General features: G+C 39.1%; 1 protein-coding gene across 1 annotated transcript; it reads right to left on the bottom strand.

The window, feature by feature from the left end:
* Nucleotides 1–9,017: 9,017 nt before the first annotated feature.
* On the bottom strand, nucleotides 9,018–15,953 carry SPIC (Spi-C transcription factor). Its single transcript, XM_030465396.1, has 4 exons — nucleotides 15,848–15,953; nucleotides 14,114–14,226; nucleotides 13,076–13,184; nucleotides 9,018–9,445 (listed from the first exon to the last, which is right to left on the bottom strand). The coding sequence occupies exons 1-4, from the start codon at nucleotides 15,951–15,953 to the stop codon at nucleotides 9,018–9,020; spliced, it is 756 nt and encodes a 251-aa protein (XP_030321256.1).
* Between the last annotated feature and the right edge of the window lie 2,428 nt (nucleotides 15,954–18,381).

The following is an 18,381-nucleotide window of genomic DNA, read 5'->3' on the forward strand; positions in this document are numbered from 1 at the left end:
AAGAAGAACCCTTCCACCCTGGATTTGATCAAAATTACTTCTAATCAATACAGCAAAGCATGCTCTTCCACTTCAAGGCAAATATCTAATTACAAACCACTTTATTTCAAACTGCTTTACAAAGCATTCATTCAAGCATTATCAAGTATTAGCAAAAGTGCTGGTAAAAAAATAAGGTTCCATTGCTTAACTCTCTCTTTTATAACACAAAGTCCTCAAAGCACTTAAGAACAAATAAAGCTCTGAAAATTACATAGAAGTTGTAAAGAATAACTGTAAGAAGGTTGTTGTGACTCTACAGCCACTCATACCTCTCAGTACCTTGAAGTTAAAAACTGGTTCTGTCAAACAGGCATAAATCACATAAAATTTTAAACAGATTCATTTTCAAAGGGCAACACAATATGAAAAATATTTCCATGAGCTACTTTCTGAACTCCTTACATCAACAATTGAATATCAACAACCATATATTATATTAAGGAAATATCAACGTTCAAATAGCCCACACCTTTCTTTCTTTTTGTTTCAATCAATAAAGAAAATTTAAATATTTACTACAGCATTTCCACTTTGTGTATATAAATTTTTATGACTGTGTGTATGTTTGCCTCATGTGTGATGAGTGATACAAATACACACAAACTCGAAATATTAGACAGTGGATGATTAAGTTATACGTGTATGTATGAACCTAACTGTTTGAAAATCTGCATTTATACAATAAATTACATGACCATTTGCTAAATTGTGTAACTTGGGTATTGCTTGAGCTCCTGACTGGCTGGTTTGCACCTAGCCCACTCAACAGGTGTGGGTGCCTTGATGAACTTACATGAGTTTTTTTGCAGGATACAAAATTAAGACTTACAGACCTAAATGCCTGTAGCATTGAAGCTTGGTCTATCTCCTCGTGAAGTACTTCATCACTCCATGCCGTTGAATATCTATGAGCAGCTGTGGTTAAAAAGATAACTATGACAGAGCAGTACAAGCCCTTATGGTCATGTTCAGTCCCAGTGAAGGTAGTTCATGGTCTTAGCAGATTCAGACTCTGAAATGGGGACTCCTCTGCTTCCAAATTACTTTGGACCATGTCTCAGGCTGACAAAATAATAATTTCTCTGACCCAGACCCCACATCTGTACCTGACCCCAGGCCTAAGGAACATAAGAAAGGGAGATTTTTGCCACTGGAAAGAAAGAAATTCACCTACCTCACAGTATATAGTGCTCCTTGTTCCCAGTCTCAGAAGATCATTTAAAACAAAAGTTGAAGGTAACTGTGATCACTTTTAAAGGTGTTAATTTTTTTGGAGTAGGCTAGTTGTTAATTTTCTCACAATTAAAATGAATGGAAATGACAACACCTTTCACACCTAATATTGGAGAGTCAAATTGCATGGGTATTTGACCTACAGCCCAGGACAGGGTGACAAAAGTATTAATCTCAACCAAAAGGAAGATTGATGTGGATTTCCTGGGACACCTGCTGCCAAAGCCATTAGCATTTGGGGCACTGTCCTGCCTACACTGAAGTTGGTATGAACTGTCCTCTTTCCCTTTGCAGAAAGAGGATCAGGCCCTTACTGCAGAAGATTAATAGGAGTCAGCCTGCCATTGATTATGTGCTGCTGTCCTCACCATGTCAGAGGGCAAGCCAAGGGGTGAATTACTGCCACCCAGGGACTCCAGACATGAGAAGAAATCAAGCCGAGAGACACACAGTGGAAAATAAAGCATGCTGTACCTGAGAGAAATCAATGCAGGAAGCAGAAAGACCTACGTTTCCAGTTCCTTGCAGCCTGCAACAGCCCCAAAGCCTGCAAAGCTGTTTCATCAACATCACTTTGCTTGGTCGAGATAAGGAAGTGCTACCAATTACACCACTGACAACTATACTTGTGTAATGCTTGTTCCAGAGGAAGTGTGGATTTGGCAGAGACCTGTGAGGAAGAAGAGCTCAAATGAAGAGGGGAAACTACTGCTGTTAACAACATTAGTTTATATTTGCAGTTTAGCACGTTATAAGAGAACTTCCCTCTGTAGAGAAGAGTTACATGGGTTGTTTTTTTTTAACCAGGGGCCAGAGAGAGGATGAAATGCTTCCCATATGCCAAATGATATTCTGAAGGTCTGATTAGATACTATTTTCAAGTAATTCCTTTTGAAATTGTGTTTCATTACACTTCCCAGGATCTGGTAGTGTCATTCATCTTTTAGTACTGAAAATGTTATAGACTCATAGAATCATGGTTTCAGTTGGAAGACACCTTAAGAGATAACCTAGTCCCAACCCCCCTGCCATGGGGACCTTCCATTGGACCAGGTTGCTCAAAGTCCCATCCAAACTGGCCTTTAGCACTTCGAGGAAGGGGGCATCCCTAGCTTCTCTGGGCAACCTCTTCCAGTGTCTCACCACTGTAGATGCTGGCAGCAAGAGCTGGGTAAAAATGTGGCTTCCTGTGTGATGGCAGAGAATTCCAGTGGCCAGGGACCTCCTTGCTGCTTTATCTTTGTTCCTTCATCTCTGACTGCAAGTCTTTAGCCCCTGCAGGGGATGAGTTTGCCTCCATTACAAAGCATGCTGCTGTTTGTACAGAAGTTGGAGTTTTCCTCACTATTCTGCATCAATTAAAATGTTCTGCTTTGCCAACAACCTCAGCTCTCTCAGTCTCTGGCACTTTTTTTTTAAGAGAGTTACACTCAGCATTGATGTGTGCAGGCTGGAAACCTGGAATTAGGGAGCTTAAAACCTAGAATAAAAATAATTCGAATAAAAATAATTCAAGTATTAATGGTTTTGATGCAATCTCATGATTTTCAAGCCAGTTCTTGAGCTTTCTGGACCTCAGCAAGATTGATGGGTTTAGCCAAATCTGTAAAGATTTGTGATTGGACTCTAATAAGGCAGAAAAGTCAACCTAGACCATGGGACTATTATGTATGGCTGGTAATTGATTTGCTTAGTTTTCATTTTCTCTGAAAGAAAATATGGCATTGCTTCACCAGGGCTCTGCTTGGATACAGTAATATAATGAATAGCTACATTCCCCTTTAACTGTCATTAATATTCCCCATAGGTAATTAATGCCTCTAATTCTACAGAGAGATCTTATGACAAACAACCAGCTGCCTTTCTTTTTATTTCATTGTGGTTCTTGAACCCCTGGCTCAGGTTATGTGTCTCTAGAATGTCAAATAAGGAATTTATTCTTCCATCCATCAGTTTACACTATGCATGCAGTTTGATGGCATCTTGCTAATACAGCCTGGTTGCACAGTAATTCACCTTATAATCCATTGTATCAACACTGGCTGTTCTATTTACAACTTTCTAACAAGTCTGCTGCCTTTTAGATACCGTATTGCCTTCAGAGAGTGGTATTTAAAAACGTATGCTCAGCACCAAGTCTGTCTGGCTTGAAGGTCCTGACTGTCATAAGTAGATAGGACTTCCCACACTGAAAAAAAAAAGCAAAATAAATGCTCTGCTCAAGCAAAAAGCTGTCCATCTGCTTCAGGACTGCCCTTGCACAGTATGACATCCCGCACTTCATATCTGAGATGTGATGTTTACTAATATGAAAAGCTTGTGCTTCCTCTGCTTCCAGGTGTGTTGTATGTTTCAGTGGATCACTGCTGATTTTTAGGCACTTTGCACACCTGGATTGGATCCTGCTAATTATTTTATTTGCTTCTTTTGATGCCCTGGAAACATCAAGAAGCTGGAGTGGCACAAGGTGGGCCTGGTTGTTGGATGCAGGGCAGGCTCTGGATGCTGGCATTCTCCTCACTTTTCATCGAGTCTATGGAAACCTGATGGTACCTCACACATGGTCTGCTCTACCTACAGGTACAATGGGCACAGTGGTACTTTTGCAGAGCCCTTTGAAGTCTCCTGGTTAAGGAGATGTAATAAAAGACGTGGTAAGACAGTCTGTTATAAGATAAGGTCGGCACTGTGTTGCTGGTCATGCATTTTACTCTGGTGTTAGAGGTCCAGCCCTGTTTCGAATAAACCGATGGTTATTTCATAGTTGCTACTTCCAGTTTTTAGTCAAAAATATGCCACATGAAATTCACAGCATCTCAGAAGACACTTATAAGCAGGATGAAATAAGGCTCTAAACAGTCATGGATTTCAGCAGAGGTCTTTGCACAGGTAGATAGAAACTGCCTGTGAAGAGCCACTTGCTGGTGGCTAGTTGATAACTCACAGGAAAATTTGCTGGACCCAAAGCTCCAAGAAAAAGATGAAGTTTGGTAAAAAAAGCTCTGCTGTCATTATCAGTAAGGTATTCCTCTACTGAGTATAGTTTTCCAGGTCTTCTGTAATACACGTGAGGCCTTCATCATGTTGCCTAATGGAATAATACAGGAAATGTTTCATTCTGAAATGTGGTGTCCTTGTAAAGCTGGTTGAAAACAAAAATGAAAATCACTGTCCAAAAAATACTTCTGATGCAAATTTTTATAGTCTCAGACTCAGTCCCTCGAATCTGCTCATGCAGACAACATATTGCCTTCAGCTTATGTACAGATGTACGAATCTGCTTCTACAGTACACAAAGATACTGGGAGTTTGCCTTGAGTTTCTTTGTAAAAAAAATTTTGTAAACCAGAAAGCTGTGAAAAAGTTGCCAAGGTCAAGGAAACCTAACTAGAAAAGAGCCTGAACACCTAACTTGAGCTTCAGCGTTACCCTGATATACCAGTGAGAGTTTGTAGTCATTCATTCTCTGGGCATTTGGCTATGGTTGTTTAGCTGTTGCCAAGAAAGCAGGGGAAGCTCTCATTAACAAAAAAAGATTATACAATTTTGTTTACATCTGGCATACTTTTTAGGAAACTATCCATGGGGTAGTTTCTTGCAAAAGAGCCAACTGCTGTTTGTACTATATTCCAATATTTTACACTCACTAAACAATGTAGTAATGGTAAACCAGCACATGCAGCTCTGTGAAATGATAGGAGAAAATCTCAGCTTGTAAAGAGTAGGAAATAGTAACCCAACACTCTCCATGGGGCAGCATCCATCTGGACGTAGGGCAGTCTCACTCATCTGCCACCAGAATGCTCATCTGGTAAGCAGCTGACAAGGTGGAGGTGAATACTTGATGTGTGCTCAATGTGCTGCCAAAGGAATAAAATTCATTCAAGTTAGATATGACACAAAATAAATAAAATCACTTTCTCAGCTGGAAGCTAAGAATCTCTCCCGTTTTTCATCTGCTGAACAGGGTATATATATGTGAGTATTGCATAGGTCAGGCAAGGTGGGCTAGATAAAATGTGTTCCAAAGATGATGTGCTCTGTCCTTTTCACAGAGTCTGTAAGGCAGCCGAAGTAATTCCTGCTAACAGGATTTCAAAAGTCTAAATGTGGAAGATCAGCTGTACTCCTTCTCCAAGCACCATGCTCAGCAATGTTAGAAGCCATTGCAGCCATATTTATTTTGGAGAAGACACTGAGCTGCAGCTTGAAATCTGACTGTTGTTCTGGGTAGCTGACAACAGGTTATGTTGTGGAGCTGCCGACATAACATATCTGCTTTAATTTGTGGGTTTCATACCATTATCTTGGTCAAGACATTTTCTGTATCTGCCACACGTGGAACTGGAGTGTCAATAACTTTAAAAATAAAAGCTTTGTTTCTGTCACATCCACAGCAGCACTGTGCAAAAGGTGAAAATAATTGAGAATGAAAAGAAAAGAAAAAGAAAAAAAAAAACAAACAAAAGAAAGGGACGTGCAGAGCACAAATGATCTCCTGGAAAATGTTGCCTGAAGTCTGAAGTGTCACCAATATGGTGGGAAGAGCTGTCAGTGAGTGCCACCTTGTGGGCCCAGGGCCACCACTGTGCCAAAGAGACACAACTCCTCCAGCATGCAACCCCACTTCATGCCAGCCTTGGCTTGTAGCACAGGAACCTTTCATCAGAGGGCAACTCTGAAGTCACAGAAGATGTCCTTGAGCAAATGAGAGCTGTGCATTGTGGAGTGGCACCAAAGCAGCACTCACCTGGGACCCTCTGATCTTGTTTGCCACATCTGAACAGAAACCCAGGCTGCAAAATTGGCACAAGGGATGAGCAAGGAGACTCTACAGGTGACTAGCTACATCCTTTATAACAGGATTTCTGCCATCCTTTCAGAGGCATCACTCTGAAGGGCTCATGTCCTCATTAAGTGCCTAAAGCGTCATGAGGCACAGCATTAGTTACATTTAGGAATTCAGTGTGGGGCACCTTGCTTGGACTGGGGTGTCCTTCAGAGTGGTGAACTGAGTCTGGAAGCTGGAATCAGCCTAAACTCCTTCCCCTCCCCGAGGTCCTATCCCACACTCTTTTGAGGCAGATGCAGCCTCAGAGTCAAAGGAAAGTGTGAAATATGGGCAGATGGGTGGGCTGGCTTACTGCTATCTGGCCTGATCTGGCTGCTGGGGTGAGGAAATAGGAGGCAGGAGAGATTGTACTGGGAATGAAAATGCTTTCCAAGTATCCACTCAAGTCCTGTTTAGATCTCCACACTCAGCCTTGAATTTCCCATGTAGAATTACATGACAGGATCCCACAAATACTACGAGGAGTACAACTTCCTACAATCAGTCTTGTGTCTAGTAGTACAGCTATGATTTTACCATGATTTATTGCAGTGCTGTACATCTTCAAAATGGCTGTGGTCTTTGGTTTAAGATGTTGAGGAACCATGAATCCACCACACCCCCTGATGTGTTTTTTTCGGTGGTTAAATGTACAATTAGAAACAGATACACCTTATTTCAGGTCTCAGTAAGCCTAAGCATGTTTCAGATTTGGCAGTTGTATGCTTTTGCTTATGATTTAACTTGTCTTTGCTAGATTAAAGCATTGCTAATAGCCAAGAATCTTTTCTGTATGTGAGCTCAATATCAGTGCATTGCACAGTTAAAATACCCTTCTGTATAGCCACAAAACTGCAGTAGGAGCTTCTAAAAACTCTCCAGGTCCTCTTGAGTAGGGTGGGCAGAAAAGGGGCAGAGAGGTTACCCTCTTTCAAATAACTCTTTCTAAAATTGTCAGTCCCCATGGCTTCTCCTGTGCCTGAAATCTGTCTCTTCCATAGATATCATGATTCCCTCATATCTTCTCTGCCTGAACTTCCTTCGGTTCTTCTCACCCTTTACAGTCTTCTCTTTCAGCTCTGTACTGTTCTCTGAGCTGCTCTGAGTGATAACATCTCACCTGGTTACTAGACTTACAGGAAGCAAATGCTAATGTTTGCACCTCAGTTAGAAACGTAACACAGAATACGAACAACTCTTTATTTCCTTAAACAGTAGATGAGTCTTTGGAAAGTGAATTTAAGCATATTGTTTAAGTAAGCATTTTACACAAAGCAGACCCATAACCCAGTGTATGCTACCAGCCTTGTAAATAAACTGTAACTAAACTCTTCAGTTTCTTGGCACAAGTATGTACAGTGATTTTTGAAATGTTGTATTTACAAATGTACTCACAAAGTGAATGAATGCCAAGTGAAAGACCTCAGTGCTTTGTAAGAGCTAAATACTCACAACATTCAGTGACACGGGAGGGTCCAGATTAAGTCCTGCAAGACCAGAGACAGTTTTGTGATGCTTACTGACCTAAAATCTGGCTCTGTTTTTAATACTATTCAACACGTGTTAGATTTCTAGGGCATGCATCTTGCATCTCACCAAAGCCCAAACTCAAAACCTTGAATTTTGCTTGAACAAAGTGTGTTGCATTGTCTATATTACATTAAATTATATCCCTCTACAAGTAAGCAGGGGCAAGGGTTAACTATCAAAGTCAGTGGATTTCATCAAAAATCTCACACTACTATTTATATCTCTCCATAGAGATTAGGTGTGCCTCTGTTAATATACAAATGTGTACTCATTTGATGCAAAATGCAAAACTTGGAATTGAACATAGTTAAATAAAAGTATTTTGGCATAACAGCCAAACATCATAAGGTGTTGACAAACATCACAAGTTGATCAGGTAACACAGGTATGAGAATAAGTGGATTTATTGGTATCATCCTAGCATAAGGGGCTAGTACTCTCTTTTTTACCTAAACTTAGTCCGTCCCTATAAAAAGAGTGTAAAATCACTGAGCCTTTTAACTGCAATTCTGTGTAGGAAAAGAGCTTGAGAAGTGAAATTGTACTTATATGTATAAAGTTAAAACTCCAAAAGAGGTTATAAATTACAAAGCTATATTTGTTAGGTGAGTACAGAACTGTTTGATAGAAGTGTAGCTTCTCATATTAGTGGAGGAAGAACTGTAAATAACTTCATGAAAAGCATAATCCTTTACTAACCCTCTCATGGTATGGTCACTTACCCGATGAATCCACTGCCAACAGTGCACCTGGCAATACTAATGCCATATGTCAGGATATGTGCTAAGATATGTTAATTTAAGTGATTAAGGATTAACAACTTAGCCAACAGGTGCATCTTCATGTGGACTCTACCCTTCAGCCAGGCATTCATTCAGAGCATGTCTCACAACAAAGAACATTGCTGAAAAAAAGCAGGCAGTAGCTTCATGCAGTTGGCACACCTCTGCCCTTTCTAATTCACAGGCACCCAGATGATCAGGGAGTGTGTGTGCTGTGGTATAACAACAACTAAATTCTGATTGGAAATGTTGGACCCATGCATAAGACTTTAAATGAGAGTTGTCATGGTGGGATCTTTGATGTCCACTAACAGCCAAAAGCCTTGATCTTGAGCTTGGATCTACTAGCTTGGATCTTCAATAATTCCTCTGGTTAAAGTCATGGAGATTAGAATATGCACCACAGCTGCTGCTTTTCTTCAATAGTCAATGGTGGTTAATCATTCACTTCAAAAGGAACAAAACTAGGGCAATATCATTTTTAAAACCCTCCTCCATGTGTGCTTTTATATCTTAAAGGAAAACCTATCTGCAGAGAAGAGTTCCTGGGCTGGGAATCATTAAAAGCTAGCAAAGGCCTGTTTATGTGAAAGATGTGTCTAGCTGCTAGCGTGCTGTAATGCACAACAATTGTTATACATGTAATTATTGTAAGTGGTCCAGTCATCTGCACACTGATACTCTTGGTTAGACTGAATATGGGGTTTATAAACCATTTCTTTTCCCAGGAAGTAAGATGGAGCAAGTCTCTGTAAAACAACAGCACTGAACTGGTATGTCAGCTTCCTTCGAATTTTAATGATTTCACCTGTTCTTCCGTAATTCCTCAGTGCTCTGGCCATTTTCTGGTATGTCATGATCTTGCGGTTTCCCTTTCTTTCTCCCCACAGCTCTGCAAGTTTCTCTTTGTTTTTGGAGACAAACTGGAAGACACCATTGGGCTTGTCTACCCACTGGATGCAGTTTGCCATAGCTGGATCATACAGAGACTCGTGGAGGTACTCAAACAGTCGAAGTTTTTTTCTGCCTATCAAGAAATAAAGTACAAAAGCTTAGAACAGACCTTATAATTGTTTCAAAAGATGAGTCTTTTTACTGGAAAGGATTTTACAGGCAAAAGCTTAAGTAAACCTAATACCCTGTCAGAAATTAAAAGATCAATAGAAATTGTTCAATGGAAGATCAGGAAGAGCAAGTGGGACAATAGTTCTGAAACATGCACAGATCTGTGGTGACAGACAGGGATTTGGTTATTAAGAGTTTCAAGAGTAGGTTATACAGGGATCATGACAAATGTCTGGTGACTTCACTGTGTGATAGGTCTCAGAAGCCACTTTCACCAGACTTCAGACACAGCTGTGCAGGTGCATAGTCAAGGAACCCACTTCAGGAAATTATATCCTCAGATAGTGCAGGAAAGAGGTTCTAGAGAGCCAATTTGAATGACCATTGGTCTCCCTCCTTAATCAAAACTCAAGGACTGTGAGATGACTCAGTTTTGTAAGGTTTGTTTCAGGAGTGAGTTTGGGCTGCCAGATGGTCTGATATAAGAAAAGGTGATTGGGTGAGTGGGAAGAGTAATCTAGTTTTGAACCATAAACTTCATCTAGTTAATAAAGAGCTAGACTGTGGTTCCCTAAACACGTGCAGAAGTGTCCACTTGCATTCCATCCAGGATGGAGCAAATACTGTGATATTTATTAGTCAGCTAAGTGTTTCTCCCCACAGGCTCATCTTTCAAACTCAAGTTTACTAGTGAGGTTTATTGAGTTTCACTTAGGTCTTGTGGATCCCTCACTCTTAAATACTGCTAGTTTCCTGCACAAGAAGCTGCTGTAAGGAGGAAGAATTGTAGATTATGAGGAACATTCTGCAGCAAAGAGAGGCTATGCAGAAGAGCACGTTCCACTTTAGCCAAAGTGGAAATAAGCAGCTGCACCTAAAGTTCATGAAGCCTTGTCTTGCATGGCTATTTTAGACAAGGAACAGGGGAAAAGTGACAGTTGCTAAGGAACACTGAGGTCAAGCCAAGACATCTGTTAGGGATGACAGTAATTCTGCATCTGGTGGTAAGGAAAGAGGAGAGAAGTGACAGTCAGACTAGGAAGAAGAAGAGCCTGAAATTGGAGGTACTTTCCAAAAAATTAATAGTTTCATTATCTAAATAAAAATTGGCCTGTGACTAGAAGTACGAATTCTACTATAAATACATAGAAAATTACCAAGGTGAGAAGCTTAAAAACAAAAGTCACAGAAAACACTTCTTATTAGGTGACCTCCTTATGTTCCCGTCAACCCAAATTATCCTGTAAACCTATGAACTTGTGTCAGAACAAATAAGATCAGGGGAAAATCCACAGGTTATTGCAGACAGTGTCTGCTGGAAAAAAGATAGTGTAGCCATGTCTGCAGAAGAGCCTCACATTTCTTTCTATCTGCCCTTTTAGTCAGCTCTCCTTTCAGCCTTTTATTTCTAGACACATCATCTCTAACTGATGTCTTGGTTTGAGAGGGCTTATTGGATCTTATGTGTTAATGCAGATATGTTTTTTTATGCCCAGCTGTTCTCTCCAAAGTGATACACAATGTGGATACAAGAGTTTGAGCTGGGGTTAGTTCACAGGTCTCGGTACCTCATTGCATGAGCTAGTGGTGCTTGTTACCAGGCCCTAAACCAGTGTCAGCTAGCAGGTATCTTCAGATTTCTTACCCTCACTTGGTCACTGGGTGTTCCTCCAGAAGGTGTTTCAGAGCATCTGCCTTAGATTTCTGTGCTGAGCTGTCCTAAGGTAGCCCAATCATCTCTGGCTGTGTCCAATTCAGATGTATTTCTGAATTAACTCCACTCAGCCTTGACTCACAAAGCTTTAGTTCAGATCATGGAATAGTCTTGACATGCATGGACTGGACTCCTTTCAGAGGAAACCTAACTCAAAGATGATTTCCATAAACATATCTAAGTTACTGCAGCTTTCAGAACTTGAGGTTAGCCTAAAGTTCTAGCTATTGTCCTAAATAAATCCCTGTAAAACACTCCAAACATAAACATTGCATCCTCAGTATGTATCTTTTCATCTACAGATCTGTTCCTAAAGGGCCACACTACTTGCTAGTGTACAGAAAACCTCTCACATCTCAATAAGAAGCCAAGTGGACTATTTTATTTAGGGATAGTAGAAATAGCTCCCCTACCCCAGTTTCTGGCAGGAATATCACCATGGAAAAAACCTAAAACCCATGAGAGGACACCCAAAAAACCCTGCAAGACTGGTTATTCGTTCAGAACATTTATGTAGTATGGGATTCTGAAAAGGAGACTGATAATAGTGTAAAAGAAAGATGAAATAGGAAATGAAGTGTAACAGAGTGGTAACAACTGAAGGAGAGTTCAGATACCAATAGGTAAAATTTCCCAGTGAAACACTGGGTAAGACCTAAAAACCCAACATTTATGGATTGAAAGGTTTTCATTTGCAATGGTGAATTTCAAGCAAGAAGTACAGAACATGAGAAGGGCTACTCTTGCCATTGTCCCAAGGAATTTGTAGCAGTAGAAGTGGCAGTAGTAGCTATTAAGCAACAGAAACCAGAGTGTTCAGCATCAATGGGAAGAGATTAAACCAAAAACTGACACCATGTGGTTAAAGTTGAGAGAAGGGGATTTCAAAAAGCAGCAAAACCAGGAAGCTACTCAAAAAGACCCCATAGTCAAAAGTAGGTACAACAGCTCAGGATGGAAGCTGTGGAAACCTCATCTAGCAGTCATAGAAAGGATGTTGAGTCCCAAGCAGAAACCAAAGAACTGTTTTGTTCCAGTGACTGGAACAAACAATAAAGTACTGTAATGACCAATGTCACCTGTAGAGAAACAAGATAAACCAGGTGCCTCGAGTTGCCAAAGAGTGGGTGTGAGTCCACTTGTGCCTGATTAGGACAGGCCCCCTGTTGGGCATGAGCAAGACCAGGGGGCCAATAAAGGTGGGACACACACCCACAGAGAGAAGCTAAGCTCACTCTTGCGCAAGGCAACGGAGAGGCCAGCAGCTCATTGAGCCTCAGGAGCAAGAAAGGCTCTTCCCGCTACAGTCACCTAACATATTCTTTGCAAAACAGGTATCTATTCAAGTGAAGTCAATCAAAAGGAGCACAAAAATAGATTAAAAAATGCACAATGGAAGTAACAAAAGCTAAGAGGTAATTTGAACAGTAACTAAAGGCAGGCATAAAAGCAGGTGCAAAAAAATTCACACTGTGAAGCACAGCCCCAACTCGTTGTTGGGACATAATGAAAATAAGTCATTAAAGTGGGTGAAAATGTTACTGATAGCTCCATTTTCTTTGCATAAGATTTCATCTCAGACAGTTTGGAGTGAAACACATCTTAGTTTGTTTTTTCCTGTACTGAACAAGAGGAGAGGGTAAGATGTTAACAGATTTACCTTACCCTATTAGACTTAGCAGATAGGAACTCAACACTAGCAGTTGCACTCTATTTACTATTAAAGGTTAACTATTAAATGTTAACTTATTTTTTCCTAACAAAAATCTAACAAAACACATACACAAAAACAACCAGGAAAAAGAGAAAGCACGATTTTCCACAAGATTTTTTTTTAAAGCAACATAGTATACACATCAAGATACTCTTTCTACACACCTTTCCCTGCTTTTGGCTGGCCAACAGCACCATGCATCACTTGGCTTTCTGGAGTATTCTGCAGCATATGGTAAACAGTCTCATCTGCATAAAAATCTGCTGTACTGTTCTTAAAAAATAAGACAATCAAGAATTACTAATTCAGTACATTCTCTGAGGAAAAAGAAACTTATTAAATACCTGAAATCTTCAAAAAACAACCTTTCAGCACCTCACCCATGGAGGACACTGCCATGAAGACACGCAGAGTACTGTACCAGTAACAAGCAGCAGCAATTTATGTCCAGTAGACAGGAAGGACATCCCACCAAGGGAAAAATTAAGATAGAAAACAGCAATTTCCTCACTCTGGATGGTCAACTCTTCCACTGGAAGAAGAGGAGGAACAATGGGCTCTGTTTGCATAGTAAAAGATAAGAGCCACCTGTACTGTGGTCCCAACAGATTCTGTAGTTTCTGTGTTGTGTTATTGCTAATCTGCTGGTAAAAAAATCTGCTGGCTTTTGTGGAATCCATTTATCTGAAATTATCTCCCCTGCAATGTAGATTGTCTATCACTCCTGGTGCCCACACTCCCAGTGTTTTCAAGAATGTTTATGGACTCTGCAGGTTGACGATGAACTCAGAATCCAGGAAATGTTGGTCTTTCCAGAACTCTTAAAGCAAACTTCTGGAGAAGAAATCAAAGGCGTGATATTTTCTCACAGCATCAGAAGTTATGCAGAAGTTGGACGTTCTTTGCCTGTTCCTGGAGAGTAGGGAGACACCCTTTTCCTTACTGTACTAGCAGGTGTTTTTTCCAAGTTGTCATGTTTCGTGATGAACCACATAAGAGTACCAGAGTTAAACAGCTAAGATGAATACTAAAAAGAGGCTATTAAACATGTTTTTCAAGTGTTTCTCAAGGCAATTGACACCTGAATCACCTGAATCAGCCCTGACCAAACTGAATTACTATCAAGATTTCTCTTAGAAGTTATAAATAGGCAGCCAATTTTATATGTTGATCTGACTCTGCTAATAATCTCTTAAACTTACAACCACATTTCTCCAGTTATATCCTGGGTTTTCTGTAGAAGGTGCTGCAGAGGAGCTGGGACTTGCTTGGAGGTGATGGTGATGGTTGGTCACAGCCAGGCCATTTTTATAACCTGATGGAGCAAAAACTTAGTGAGTAAAAGGGAGAGAAGAAGGGGAAAAAAACAGTGGCAAAGAATCTAAAATGCTTCTGGGTCAACTGAAAAGCATTTATCCTATGTCTGCCTTCTAGCTAATACAGTCTTCAGAGCTAAAGATGTTTCATATCAACAGATTATCCAAATTATCTGTACTGTTACTACTAATCTCACTCTTGGGCTGGTTTTGTTTGCCTTCATGATGAAAAGCAGTAGTTGTTAAGAGAAAGTGTCAGATATTTCATGAAATATTTTGTTTAATAGAAAAAAAAGCACCAAACAGATCACCAAACATAATGAATGGCATAATTACAGACTAGTATAATACATGCATTAGAGAGGAAAAGGGAATGTCACAGTTCTTTAGGGAATTAATACAATGCAAATCAGAGTCTCCAGTTGTGAATAAAGTGAAGAAATGTCACAGCATCTGTAAGGCCTGAAAGAATGACATGGAAGGAATGCCAGACCACAGGATGTTTAAAAGAAGCAGAGAAGACCAGACTGAGGCACTTGGAATAAATTATGCACTGCAAGTCATCAGAAGATTTTGGAGGGTGCATCTATTGCAAGTGGAAATGTGGGTGCAGCTGTGGGACAGAGTAAGCATTGAGTTGCAAGTAGTACCTCTCTCCATTGGCCCTAAAATAGATAAAAGCCAGAATATTGCAAGAAGTTACACATAGTCCTTTACCATATGTAAATTAACAGTGCAGTGGAGGCAAAAACTTACTAACAACAGCTAAAGATTTGGGCCAAATGGTCTTATTTAAGTTTCAGTATACAACAGACAATAGACAACATATAAAAAAATTTCCTTGAATGAAATTCATTCCACATAGAAGATGGTACATTTTCGTTATGGACTTAAAGGGTTAATGATGTAGCCTCGTATTTCCCCTTCCTTTTATTTCTGTTTACAATGTAAAAACACCAAATACAAATTCCAAATTTCATAGTAATTTAATTGCCAAAATCTTGCCTGAATGAGAACAATTTACAGCTTGCCTGTATTTGAAGTATTATAAAATAGAAAACTCTTGAAGCAAAAAAACCCTTTTCTAATAATTATCCATCCTCAAACTATTATTTCTGAATAAAAATATTTAGAAATTATATTAAACATTAAAATAATTGTGGAAATAAATGTAACCCATCCGAGTCTTGGTTTGCTTTTGTTCTCTACACTGGAATTCATTGCAATGTGAGTTTATTCATAGCATAACAGAAGGGAAATCTTCAATTAAAACATATATCTGGAAAATGTCTGCCCCACTATGGTCATATATCCTCTGATTATAGGAAATCTGGGCTCAATGCACCAAGACTAGTACTGGGAGGAAGGGTTAGAGGGACTGTCAGGCAGTTTCCCTCTTGTATGACATGGAAGATGCACTCCACTCTGAGCAGTGCTAATGGAGGGGTGGGAACCCTCCAAACATTCTTCCCCCTTTCCATCCTCCCAGCAAACCCCTCTGCTGTCCATTAATCCACCTCTGGGAAACTGCTCTCCCCAATATGTGCTTCAAGATGTACCTTCCTGGACAAATACAAAGTGGTAAATGAAAGGGAATAATGTTTTGGGTTTTTTTTTTACCTGGTGAACACTGCATTTCTCTGTCAGAGTGCTGCTGCAGGACTTGGAGTGCATCTTCAAAAGCCTGGCCCAGTACATCCTGGTCAGCAAAACTCTGGAAGAACATTATGCAGTCAGGATCCAGAAAAGATCAGGCTGGTTCTATCAGAATAGTCAGTCAGAAAATCCCAAATAAATACAGATTATAGAGAAAATACATTTTCCTGGAATATGTATTTTGCAGGCACTGGGGCATTACCATAATGATTTACCATGATGAGAAAGTTCTCCCTCTGAGAAGTCTCTTTGAGGTCAGTGGGACAACTCACAGGGGCATCATTACTCACTCACACAAGAGTTTCAAGGTTCATTTCCTTCATTTGCAGCAGTTTACATAAAGGATGCTTCTGCTGTTGGATTATTTTATAGGATGGAATACAAAGGTATATATCACTTGCGTGACATGATTTATAAATCCAAAGTTATCTTCCTATAACACTGAAATGGCAAAAGTTATTATGCACAAGTTATGAAGTAGTTATGCAGAAAAAATGCTATACTATGCCAGTATAGGAAACCAAGTGTGGATTTCCAGAAAGCACTTGTTCCAAAATGCTAAAAAATCCCCCCTCCTTTGCTTAGGAGTTTTCTGCATCATATTTGAAGCACTCCATCAATAATGAAAGAGAATAGAGGCATTGTAGACTTACCATTCTTTAGATATCAAAACTTGAATCCTGTTTAACAAAACCAACATTTTAAACTTGTATATTTCAAAATAAACAAGGATTCTCACAGTACAAATAAAATCAAGGAAATTAAATAACTGCATTATTTCCAGTGATGGAATAAACTATATTAAATAATATAGGAAAAGTAATTCAGAAAGTGGTACTTTAATGAAATGAAATAACTGCAACATTGTATTTTGCTGGGGTTTAATTAATGTTTTTAAACTAAAGTTTTCAGTTTCACTAATACTGTAAATTTTAGATTACTATCTACATACTTGTAAAGACAATTTTTAAAGATATTATGAAATGAAGATGCATTATTGGTGACATTCAGTCTCAGTTAGCACAACTAATAATTTCTGAAAGAAAATATGTTTAACTCCTGTTGCTTTTCAGACATAGTTGAAGCAAACAGTTTTTTTCTATAATGAAGATTAGCATGAGTGCATATAAATACATAAACTCACAGACTAATTGTGAGTTTCAGAAGCAAATTTTATAGTTTATTAAACACTGAAAATAAACATATTTTTAGTCAGTTTAACATGGACGATACATAACCAACACTAATCAGAGACAGTTCCTTAGTACCTCTTTTTTTGTTACATATTTATTTTTTACAGATTATAATAACCAGATTTTGTTGCCTTGCAGGGTTTTTTATCTGTCCCGTCATTTACATTAACATTTCAAAATTATAAAAATTATAATAACAGTAGTAATAATAATGTTAATGTATTCATTAGTATTTTGCTAATTAAAAGCTTGATTATAATCTGCAAATACTGGAAATTTTGCCAGTGATATCAGCAAGTGCAAAAATGGTGCCTGTGTAATGTTTTGAAATGCAAAGAAGATACAAGATACATAAGTGAGGAAGAATTTTATTCTGAACTCACCACTAATCTAATTATGCCTCAAACAAATACATTATAAAGTGCTGTTAAAATGTCTGAAAGTTTTTTTTAAATTTTGATGACCAAGCATATATGGAGAAATCCTGGTGATTCAGTAAATTGATCTCATTGAAGTTGATGAGATTGTTCTCTTTGACTTCATTGCAGCAAATATTTCAATAAACTGATCTGATTTTTATCTAAAACCAGAATTAATCCTTTAGCTGCAGTGCTGGCCACAGATTCTTGGGGTATAGAGCTGTAGAAATTCAGGACATGAATCACTTTTGTAAAGATCCTCACATACTGTTCCCCTAATTTTAAGTAATTAGCTTTCTTTAAATTGCTTTTGTCAAACTCTAAACTGATACTTGACAACCTTGACAGAACATCTACAGTCAAAGCCTAAAGAGGTACAAGTATTGGCAAGGTACTGTTGAAATGTTATACCATTTACACAGCTGAATTCGAACACACACACACACACAAAAAAAAAAAAAAAAGAAAAAAAAATTCACTTTAATTAAGTTTTTTTAAAAGTCTGAATACTTACCTAGAATTTCAGAATTTCAACTCCACATGCAACACAAGAATCTGTCTGGTTTCATAAATAAATGAAAGACTGGGTTCCCACAGCAATGGGCTGGCAAATGGGCTGCATTAAATAGCTGATTTTAGGGAAGTGTTTTGGCTAGGGATTTTTTTGAGAGTAAAGGTATAGTGCCTGGCCCTTCATTCTGCACAAAAGAAGGGTGATTTATACTGATACAAAAGAAAAGAAAATGTTTAAGTGGTGTCCAAGACATGCAGATTTTAGGCAGTGGGAGAGATTCCTTTTGGTTATGGCCCATCCTAACAAATCTGTCACCAGTATTGTACGGGCAAAGACATCCATCCCCCAGACCTAGAGGTTTTATCTCTCTTT

The sequence above is a fragment of the Calypte anna genome, chromosome 1 (assembly GCF_003957555.1).
Source record: "Calypte anna isolate BGI_N300 chromosome 1, bCalAnn1_v1.p, whole genome shotgun sequence".
Classification (NCBI taxonomy): Eukaryota; Metazoa; Chordata; class Aves; order Apodiformes; family Trochilidae; genus Calypte; species Calypte anna.

Coding starts and splice junctions, on each gene's coding strand:
- SPIC (XM_030465396.1), bottom strand. CDS start 15,953: ATGTTCTTCCAGAGTTTTGCTGACCAGGATGTACTGGGCCAGGCTTTT. Junction 13,185..14,113: donor ATAACTGGAGAAATGTGGTT/GTAAGTTTAAGA, acceptor TTATTTTTTAAG/AACAGTACAGCAGATTTTTA. Junction 9,446..13,075: donor CCAGCCAAAAGCAGGGAAAG/GTGTGTAGAAAG, acceptor ATTTCTTGATAG/GCAGAAAAAAACTTCGACTG.